General features: G+C 32.1%; 1 protein-coding gene across 1 annotated transcript; it reads right to left on the reverse strand.

Annotated features, from left to right (window-relative positions):
- Positions 1 to 4,654: 4,654 nt before the first annotated feature.
- LOC110727419 (PLAT domain-containing protein 3-like) lies at positions 4,655 to 6,030 on the reverse strand. Its single transcript, XM_021906983.1, has 2 exons — positions 5,869 to 6,030; positions 4,655 to 5,336 (listed from the first exon to the last, which is right to left on the reverse strand). Exons 1-2 carry the CDS (start codon positions 5,938 to 5,940, stop codon positions 4,941 to 4,943), a joined length of 468 nt encoding a protein of 155 aa, XP_021762675.1. The 5' UTR covers positions 5,941 to 6,030; the 3' UTR covers positions 4,655 to 4,940.
- Positions 6,031 to 11,479: the final 5,449 nt, after the last annotated feature.

Below are 11,479 nucleotides of genomic sequence, written 5' to 3' on the forward strand. Positions count from 1 at the left end.
AAGGAATTTGGAGTTATAATAATTAGATGAAATACAAAATTTTGTAGCACTGTATATAGAATATATTAATTAATGAATAATTAATCTACTGATTGTGACTAGATAAAGACATTTCAACAATTGTCGTTCTTAATTGTCTTTGTTAATTGGTGGAAGTATGCTAAAATGTTTTCACAAGCCATTATTAGCCATTAAATAACATACAAATGTTTGTCCAAATATTAGTAAAATAGTACGGATTATGTCATTGAGATGTCTAGTTGATTATTTTCTTCAAAAATATATAGTAATACATAGTACTACATAAACTCAACCTATATAATACGAGTAAAAGTTTCACAGGTTCTGTTAAAGCTTTCTCTCATAAGAAATTGGAACATTTTTAAAGAAGTCTTCCTCGATTCTTAGTGAATATATTCTTTCTTATCCAATTACTAAAAATAAAAGTAGAAACTTCACATATTGAGGATATATTTTATGGCTTTACGACATTAGTCTTATCCTTATAGATTAATGTTTTAGGTACAAAGTCTTCAAAAGAAATTGATAATAAGGTACAGAGTACACAATCATCTCTCTCTCTTTTTTTAATTAATCAATTTACGGTTACTTTAATTTCGGTCTTTGAGAATATGTAGAGTACATTGTTTAAAAAAAAAATAGGAAAATGTTAAACTTAAGGAAAAGTTTATTCTTTTTTTCGAAAGTAAAATTAATTCATTAATTTTTCTAATACTATAGTCATATTTTTATTTACAGTAGAAATTTAAATGTTTGGGTTGTTCATCCCAAGTCCCACATGGAAGAAGGAAGAGATGACTTCCTTTATAAGTGAATACACCGTTCAATTAGTATGAGACTTTTTGAAAAAGTGTCTAAAAACAAATTTATGCAGGCTAGATTCAAAGTGGACAATGTGCGGCCCAACCGCCAACAAGATTGGTGACCTGGGCCCAACACAAAACATTCAAAGCTTGAATGCACACATGCAAGTGCCTCTAAATTTATCCCCTCTAACCAGTAACCACTACTCTTAAAAATCCAAACCTTTACTAAATACGAAGTATAATACTCGGGCAAGTAATTTTCATCTCGCAAATTAGAGAATTTACCCTTGAAACAAGCAGCAGAATCACCGTCCCTCTCTCTCCAGTCTCTATCCTCCCCACCGGCCAACAACAGCAGTCAGCGAAATAAAGCGGCAACATCACTATTTCTCTTTTCTACTCCCTCTTTTTTTCAACTACGTATAATTTTGACTTTTAATTTCATTTTTTTTTTATTTGTTTTATTATTATTTTTCGCTCAGATTAGTGATTACTACTTGTATAATTCAAATTGGAATTGGTGTTTTGATTGTTGATAATGATTGTATTCTTTAAGCAGAAGTGTTGGAAATAACGCTCAAATTATTGGAGAATTAATATTCATTTCTCAACTGTTTTTGTCAATTTCATTAATTCAATATTACGTAGTAGTAGTATATCAATATGGTTAATACACAAATTAAATGTTGTTAGATATTGGGTTGGAATTTAGCATTGACAAGTAGTATTGCTCTGTTAATTAAATTGACAATTTTATCTACTAGTATTTGTTAATAATACAAGTATGAATGTATCAAATTGGAGGGGATACTGATCATTTGCGTGGGCAAAGAAACACTTTGATGTTTTTCAAGTGTATCAAAATATATGTGTGCAAATGCCACCCGATTTTATGGTTGTTTATCATTGTGTAGTGACTAGTAAGTGTGTTTAGTCGAATAGTCGTTTGGATGATCTATTGGATTAATCGCGGTCTGATATTGCCTGAACAGAAAGTTGCTTAGTCTAACAAGGGGCTGTATAGTTCAATGAGTGTAGTTGCGTAATTTGGTTGTAGGCTTGTAGCTGTCAAGTGAAGGGGAACTGGTTCTTCAATCAATTCTCAGCGGATTTCATTTTATTGTTCTTTGTTGATGGGGTGGATTTTGCATTCGTTGAAAGGGTAATGGCTAGTGTATGCCATATGCTGAACTAGTTGGCAATGAAATTGTCAAAAATTTGATACTGGTGGGACTGGGACTTAAGATTCATATACATTAGGCATATTCACTATTATTTTTGGTCAGGAGATTCAAGATTCAGGACATGAAAGATATAGCACCTTCAGGCTGTGTTTATTTGGGCAGAAAATGTTTTTCCTGCAACCAAACACAGTGTTACCTCAAGTTCATGTTTTTAGTGTTTTTCTTTTTGTATTAGAATCTGTACATAAAACCAAGTTAAATGCCTTATAAGTAGCTGGACTGGTAATTATTGTCATAATTTGTTACTCTTTTGAGCAGTCATCCTGATTTTCTGTTGGGAGTGCCAAAGCGTCGTTCTTGATGAATATGCATGGCATTCATATTGAGTTAAAATGTCTTTGGCAAGCCAGTTCCTGACCAGATATTGCTTTTCTATTAAGATAGAAAGGTCAATAGCATGTAGAATTGTAGATTCTATTAAAAACCGGTATATGACACAGGAGTATGTGAGAGGCTCATACCCATTTATCGGGTTACTGTTTCTCCTCTTTCCTCTGTATATCTCATGATTTAAAATATACATTGTCCCTTTCTTTTCTGTCACAAATTATTTCACATCCATTTCTAGTATTATCTGTTGTCACTTGATCAAGATATAGAGTATAGATAATATCTGAAATCAAGCACATTGTTGAGTTTTTTTTATTTGACGAAAGCTGAGGTAAAACATTTTGTTAAGGTGGACGGAGATTTTGACAACATTTATGTTCGAAGCAGCTGACACTGCAATTTTCTGAAACCCTTGAATTTGTATTGTGTCCACGTACTCCCGTCTGTTATATCTATGCTGCACATTATATCGAAAACTTGGAAAAAGTTTCACTTGTATATTATGGACACTTTGAAAAAATCCACCATTCCCGTTCAAGTTAATCAGAAACTACAAGAAGATAAAGAACGATATTATAAATTATGAAGATGATTATTATGGTTCTGAGGGAGAGAAAGAGCAGAATGTTGTCTCTAATCATACCAACTAGCAGATGAATTAAGGAAATTGAATTACAAATGACAAGCAATTGAAAGCCACAAAAAGGTCAGGCAATCAAGTTCAACAAAATGTGTCAGAGTGGGTTAAGCTTACACAAGAAAAGAAAGCATCTAAAAGCAAGGGTGAGGGTAACATTGTTGAGGATGGGCCGCTGACTGAAGCGCCAAAGCGCCAAAGACATTAGAGAGATTACACTGGAGTTCGACTTCCCTGATCCTACTGAGCTTACTCCTTCCCTCCTGCAGTTTTCAAAAATCAGCTTCAGTCATCCAAATTCACTAGATTTTAGATTGCCTAATGTAGATGTTGGGGGTTTATATTGGAACTCAACTTGTGATTGTGGGTCCCAATGGATTACTCTACTTAATACTCTTGCCGTGAACCTGTTTGGGGGGGGGGGTGTGTAGGGTTGGAAGATATCTGCAGCACTTGGTGGATTTTTAGACAATACATGAAACATCAGTGGTTATTTTACGTCTCCATGCAGAGCAAGAGGGAATGAGTGAAGAAGAGGTCTGACCCCAATTGCAAAGTTATCAGGGGGTCAAAAAGCTCAGGTGTCATAGGATAGACTAACCAATCCCTAGGACATGCAGAACATCTACGGCTCTACGCCCTGGCAGATGCCTTGGATGAATTTACAGGCAGAGTTGTCCCTGTTAGTCATGATTCTCAGTTGATTACTTGTGTGTGTAAGGATGGGGGGCATAGTCAAATCTTGGTGGTGGACAATGGGACCGTGAGAATCTTCTCAGGGGCTTTCAAGTAGTATTTGGAAGAGCTGAAGAGAGATCATGTCGGAAGTGGATGACTGACATATTTGTATAGGTACTTGCTGCCTGAGAGTACTATTAAATTTTCCCTCAATCCAAAATTCGGCAATTTGATTAAAGCATATTATGAGGATAGTATAGATTCTTTTTTTTGTGAAATCACTAATCGTATAAAATTTGGAACGTTTCAAATTCAGAATCTCTGTCAAAGGCCAGAGAAGTTTGCTCTTGTGGCAAATTCTAGGGCAAGGATTTTTGTTTCTACTTTTGTGCATCCCTCCCTTCTTTTACTTGTGACTGCCTTCTGGCTTCTGCTTAAGCTGATGTGAATTAATGCCTAAAACTTTTAGCTGTCTTATATGTGAGTTGTGACCGCTGTCTCTTTCCTCAATTTCTATGCTTATAAGGGGTTGCGACAATCAATTTCTGAAAGGGCTTGGCACCCAGGAGAAATCCCTCTGGCCAGATTGGTTGAAAGATTTAACCTAAATGAGGCGATACTGTCAGGTACTCTGTACTACTATTATAGATTTACTGTTTTCTTCGATCATGATATGCTTCAGGTTTATACAGTTATTTTACTTGCATCATAGCTAAACTGCAAAAGACGTGTATTTTTAAGAGGTGATTAGAGAAGGTGAACGTATGACTTTTTGAAATAATTTTAGCATCAAGAATAGGAAAAGGTTAGATAGTAGTATGTGCATTTATTATTATGATTAATTTATCTGGTTGCATTACCTAATTTCTTTCTCAGAGTGCGCGTCATCATAAGGTTGTGTTACAAGTAAAGAAAAAGGAGAAAATATATTACAATAATTAAACAAACATAATGTAACACGATACTTAAATTTGAACAAGACATACACGGATATTATTATTACAGATACATATAGAACGAATGTACACATACTCATCACCCGTTCTTTCCTGGAGGATAACAACACAAACACGAACTAAGAAATTGAACCATAGACAACATCCGGAGAATGTTATAGCATACAAGTATTTATAACTGCATATGCTATTCAAGTTATTACATTTTTAAAAGCAACGAGCATAATTTAGCCATACATGTAACCTTAGAGTCATTCAAATAAGCAATTTAGCATTTACCCTTGACGACTGAGGTTGAGTAATAAGGAGGTGCATCTTTGGCAAGCCATCGCTTAATGTTGAACCTCTTTACGGCGGAGCTTTTCCCCGTCTGGTCGTTAACAACGGTGACTTCCAAGTAGTCAACGTACCAGCCAGGGTGATCACCACCATTGTTGTGGCTCAATTCCATTTTGCAAATTTTGAGGCATCTTCCGGGGATTTTAAATTTGTCCAACTGACCCTTCTCAAAGTAGTCCCTTGAATCTGGTCCATCCCTATACCTTCTCAAACTTGGAGCATCTATTGAATTGCCATTCTTGTCATACAGACGAAGCAAAATCCTAGCATCTGTTCCAGCTCTTTCCACATTTCCGGTCTTTAGTTTCACGTTATACGTACATGACTGCATATGCACAAAAAATGGTGTCAACTCATGTAGTAGTAATAGTGTACTAGTAGTGTATGGATTATGTAGTCAAAAGTTGGATATATTCCCTCCGTTTACGAATGATTAATGTTTTTGCTTTATGATCGATGTCTTCCTACGCTATGTAATGAAAAATTAACCATGATATATATAAAACTTCTGTGTATATATACATATTGCTAGATCATTTGTAATTGGAAGTGCATTCACAATATTAAATCTTTTACAACCTTTATAATCATAATACGCAGATATTAGACCTCAAAAGGTGAAAAAAAATAATCAAAAGTTCGAAAAAGAGAGGTATGTATACAGCTACGTAGGAGTATATAGTGCCAAACAACATCTTAATACTCGAGGATCAACTAGTGTGTGACTAGACTTATTATATATAGGCTCATCTAGCTTAATTAGCTAGTTTCATGCATGAATCAATAACTAACAAAAATATGCAAAAGATTAAGAACTTTTAACGATGATAAAATTTGATGTATAGTTAGGGTCTTACAGAGTGAGCAACAATGGCTAAGGAGAAGAAGAAGACGATGAGAATACTTAGAATGTAAGTACCCTTTGCCATGCCTATCAAACTCTTTCTAGCTTTCTCACTATTTCTTGACTCTAACTATTAGAATATGTGGAGAAATATTTGAGTTGTGGTTTGGCTAGCAATAGCACCTCGTTTATTTATAGCAAATAGTGCAACATACTAAGTACTCCATATGTATTTTAAAATACATATGTAGTATTATCATGTACTCTTTTTTTTTTGAATAACTATTATTATTATTATCATTATCATATACTCTATTAGTAGATAGATTAATTAATTACGGATTAATAGATGTTGAGTCGATAACAAGCAGTCAAGAAGGCAAGGATAGACAGCTAAACAAGGCATACAATTTTTCCTCCTTTCATTCTTTGAATGAAACAATTTTTTCTTGTAATCTACGTAATTATGTTTTTAATTATTGAAACGTTTTCATATTTGCACATAAATACATTACTTCTCTCCATCGTCAGCCTATCATCACATGAGTTCGTTATTCCTAATTTTTTTTTTTCAGTAAAATATTGTGCAATTCCTAAAGAAACGGAAAAAGTATATAGTATACAAAGTATTAAAAATTACTTTGGCAAATAATGCAACATAGCCAGGAATAATTTTTGAAAATATAGTCTTAATAACTTAGTAGGCATTGATTGGGTTACAAGGATTCAGTCAGGAAGATTAACATTGAACAAGGCATAGAGTTCGCCATTTCTTGAGGAAGAGATATGACTATTTAGACAAATCCCAATGCAAACCATATACGTTAATCTTATAAGATAATCCGTAATTGAATTTTGTCCATATCTACAATTTATTTTAGTAAGTATTTGATAATGTAGTAATAATAATTGTCAAATATTGCTGGTCATGACAGATGTACGATGATAATTCGTCGAAACTGATCGAGGAAGATAACCTAAGAAATGAAAGACTATTTATTCTATTTTTGATTAATTATGGGATTGGATCGGAGGGTAATATTATTAAGATAAAGACCAAGCTTAAGGTTGACAATAAATATATAGCAAGATCATTATCATTCATATTTTGATCAACTCAAATTAATTCAAGGTCAATGAATTGAATAGAACAAAACAACAAAGTTTAAATCGTTAAAATTAATTAATAACTAATGATCTTTTTGTTATACTAAGTCTCATATCATATGTATGTAGTACTAATTATTGTACTCCATTAATAATAGAGACAAAAAAAAAAATGTATTTCCTCCGTTTCAAATTAGATGATACAGTTTGACTTTGTGCACTATTCACATAACTTGTTTTGACTTTGTTTTGTGATTTCGTGTTGAGAAAAAGTATAATAATGTGGGATCTTGTTAGATTCGTCTCAACATCTAATTTTTTAATATCAAATTTTTATAATTGCTAATATGTAATCAAATATATTTGCATTAGAAAGTGTACATTGGCAAACGTGCCTAAATGAAATGTGTCATCTAATATGAAACGGAGGAAGTATATATGCAAAGTATAAAATTAAGACTAATGTAATAACATTGATTATATAAAATTGATATCTACGTAGTATAATATTTAGAACTATATTTTAACCCAAATTTAAAGGGAAAATTAGCAGTACAAACAAAGGTTAGAAAATAAAGTTTAATCTCGAACACCAAAAATAGTGTATATAAAATTTCTCAAAATGAAGCAGTTTCCTAATGGATAATAAAACACCTATTATCCACGAGTTAAAGATTTATAAGCTAAAAAATAAAGTACATTTTTATTATTTATTCATTTTTTCTTCTTTTACTTTCTTTTGGCACATTAAACAGAATAATGCTACAAATCATGATTGTTTCTAAACGAAGACGTGCATCATTTCCTCAGTAATTTAGATCATCTTTCGTCTTCGTATAAACCATCGCTTCATATTTAGTCTAACTTCAACGTCTTCCCCATTCCATTTACTTTTGCTGTAACAAGAAAATATACACAAATTAGCTTAGCAACATTAAATTAAGGTCCTCCATAAAGTAATTGGTTAAAGGGTGATACTCAAGACCTATAATCAAACCCCTATCTACGCTACTATATTTTGTGCCTCATAAGCCAATATAAAGAACTTTGACAACGTATATTGAACCAAAACATTCTTCATATTCTAATGTTCAAGTAAAATCGAACCATAATCAATCTAGTCCGTATTTTATTTCGACTTGAAAAGATAACAAGATTTTTTTTTTTTTTTTTTTTACCACCTTTAAAAACCTGATTTTGATTTTTACTTTCTTAAATATATACTACCTCTATTTTTTTAGTTGACACGTTTTGACTTTAGCACTATTCACTCACTCCCCTTTACCGTGTTTTGTGCTTTATACGTAATGAAAAATATAGTCATGTGGGATCTTGTTAGATTCGTCACGATATATATTTTCATAATATCAACTTTTTATAATTTTTGTTTATCGGTAATTAAAGATATTAATGGTTGAAATTGTGAATTGACAAACGTGACTAAAAAAACGTGTTAACTAAAAAAAAACGGAGGAATTATATGTTTTTTTTATAATTTAACACCTTAAAAAAATTATTTTGCCACCATTTAACAACCATAATATATACCATGAAATAAAGCTAATCAAAGAATTATAGGCTATGTAATGATTAATATCCCAATTGATAAACATACCCCTGGTTTCCTCTTCATCACATTTTTCGTCACAACTCATCTCACAATGGGTTTCACCTCCCTGGCAAGAGTTTTGGCAGTCAGCGAAACATTTCTTGTACACCTCCGTACCGGCACCATTAGGATCACCGGCCTCTACCACCAAGTTCATGGCGGCGGCCACAATCATGCACATCATAAACATTGCAACAAACTTGTTAGCGGCCATTTTTTAGTTTATGTACGAATTATCTTTTGTTTTGAAATAAACAGTACGTGTGTGATATATTTAATTTGTTGCATGAGAAGAGCCTAGGTTATATATATGGTGGAGTGCTTATTTTTGGACAAATTAAAAGCCTTAAAATGTGGGCAATTTTATGGTGAACTTTTTATTTAGTGCTATTAGATTGGCTAAAAGCTAGGAGTTTTAATGTTTTAAGCCTCTAATTTTTGTTAATTAACGTCCTATAATCTATCTTTCTTCATGGCAACTCTAATTTGCCAGGCGTTTTATCCTTATGTTTAGGGTTCCAATTGTACAAAATGTATGTAAAAAGGACTTAGCTTAGTTGTGTGTGGTGATCAAACTAATTAAGCTAATTAAGGGTGCTAATGAGATAAGACAACGCATGAGATATTCAAGCTAGACAATTATTAATATCTTGAGCCAAGGAGTCAACATTTACTTGTTCACATTTTTGCTCAAGCCTGCATCAGATGAGAGTTTGACCATATATAATCCCAACATAATTATATTTTTTAAATCTATTAATTTGGTAATATGATAGTACCAAAAAAAAAAAAAAAAAAAATTTGGTAATATGAATCTAAGCTATGAGGAGTAACCCATTTTTCTTATTTGTCTCTTTTGCCATTCACAACCACACGGGAGTTATTCTCTTAACAAAATCATCAAGAAAAAACCAAAAATACATATCAATTATTGCTTAAGTGGAATTAGACATGTCAAATTTGAGGATTCTAGTAGTAGCTTTTAAACAAATTCTATGTTATAGATATAAGTTATTGGAAAATATATGTGTGATATATTTTCCGTAAATATTATTAAGAGAATAATATATTTAGGATTATTTATGTTTAAGATATTATTTAGAGATTATATATTTTTAGGATTTATGGTTATGCTAGTATATGTTTTAGGAAGATTGTTTCCTATCTTATCGCGACGATTTGGGGTAGGGGATGGTCGGAGAATTGCGCGACGATTTGGGGTCTTGTCGTGGTGGTGGTGGTGCTCTGGGCTGGTGGTAGGGGCGGCGAAGGTGGCTGGGGTAAGGTGGTAATTAGTTGGTAAGTAAGTGTAATTAAAAGATGTTAAACAAAGTTAATAATATTAGTAAGGTAAGGTGGTCTTTTTATTCTTTAAAATTTACTAAAAGAGGAAAGAAAAAAATTTGTTGCACATAATAAAGAGCACCCATTTATGGCAAATGTTGCAGATATATGTGTGATATATTTTCCGTAAATATTATTAAGAGAATAATATATTTAGTTATATTGGAAAATATAATCCTAAATATATCACACATAGGATTATTGCAGATAATTGTGGGCGGAGGGAGTATATATATTAAATTTGCATGTTAAAAAGAATGACGTTCCTAATTGTTGATTGATGGGCTCGAAAAGAATGACCTTCTCATGAAAGGAAAAAACACAAAAAAAACCCTCAAACACGAGAATTCGTGTAAGAGGAGTGATCAATTGTACGCATTATTTATTAATTGTACTTGTCCAATACAGAATGATTGTGAGAGTTTACTCTATATATATATATATATATATATATATATATATATATATATATATATATATATATATATATATATATATATATATATATATATATATATATATATATTGTAGAATTAAATTATACGTTTATCCATAATTAATGTATTCTTCAAAAAGAAAAATCTTAATTTATGTATAATAGTGTGAGAATTATTGTGAGAGTTCACAATTTTTTTTTTTTTTAATGAGAAATCGATTTTTTGTGACTGTGTTGATCATGGTGAAATTTGATGATTTTAATGAAGATGAAGAACGTGGCATGATCAAGTATTCAAGTTCAAGAAGATTTTTTTTGTGATTTTTGACGGATCGTTTTATGATTACATATTGCAGCTTAATGATGACAACAAGATGCAGATTTTATTTTATTGTCCAAGTCGGACATTTGAGATCTACACCTCTGACTTGAGGTAGGGTATTGAGATAGGAAAATATATTGTGATATGATATTATGAGAATAATATCATATGAAATATTATTGTAAAAAGATATATGTGATATATTGTGAATAGATTTAGGAAGTTAAGATATTTAGGAATATTAGGATTAGATATTCCTATTGTCTATTGTAATGTGGCCGAATATTATGAATGGGAAAATACAATGAGAAAATATAGAGAATTATTTTCCCCAAATTTGTCAAGGTATCAAGAGCAGGTTAGATTTTGGGATCGTTCAGAAAAATTCCCCCCTGCCGGTGGGTTGGAAATTAAACCCACCGGTGGGATAAACCTTTCGTCAAAACTATAATATATATTTTTTTTCTCTCCAAAAAAAAAAAAAAAAAAAAAAAAAAAAAAAGCTTCCCGAAGAGTTTGATGATTTTATATCATGAATGGCTTGATTAAGATGATTAAGATGTTGGTGGGTCATGTGTAGGTCTTTGATTCTCAAAGAAGAAGATAGGTGACAATGTGGCATCGATCTAGGTTTTTTTTTTATTTTATTTTCATAACTCTCTTGTGTCGTGAGATAAGATATATTGGTTCTTCTTATGCCATGAGACAGGGTTTTACATATGGGTTCTCCTTGTGCCGTGAGACAAGGTATTGGTTTCCTTGTACCTTGAAACAACAGGACAAGCATATTGGTTTCCTTGTACCTT

The sequence above is a fragment of the Chenopodium quinoa genome, unplaced genomic scaffold (genome assembly GCF_001683475.1).
Source record: "Chenopodium quinoa cultivar QQ74 unplaced genomic scaffold, ASM168347v1, whole genome shotgun sequence".
NCBI lineage: Eukaryota > Viridiplantae > Streptophyta > Magnoliopsida > Caryophyllales > Amaranthaceae > Chenopodium > Chenopodium quinoa.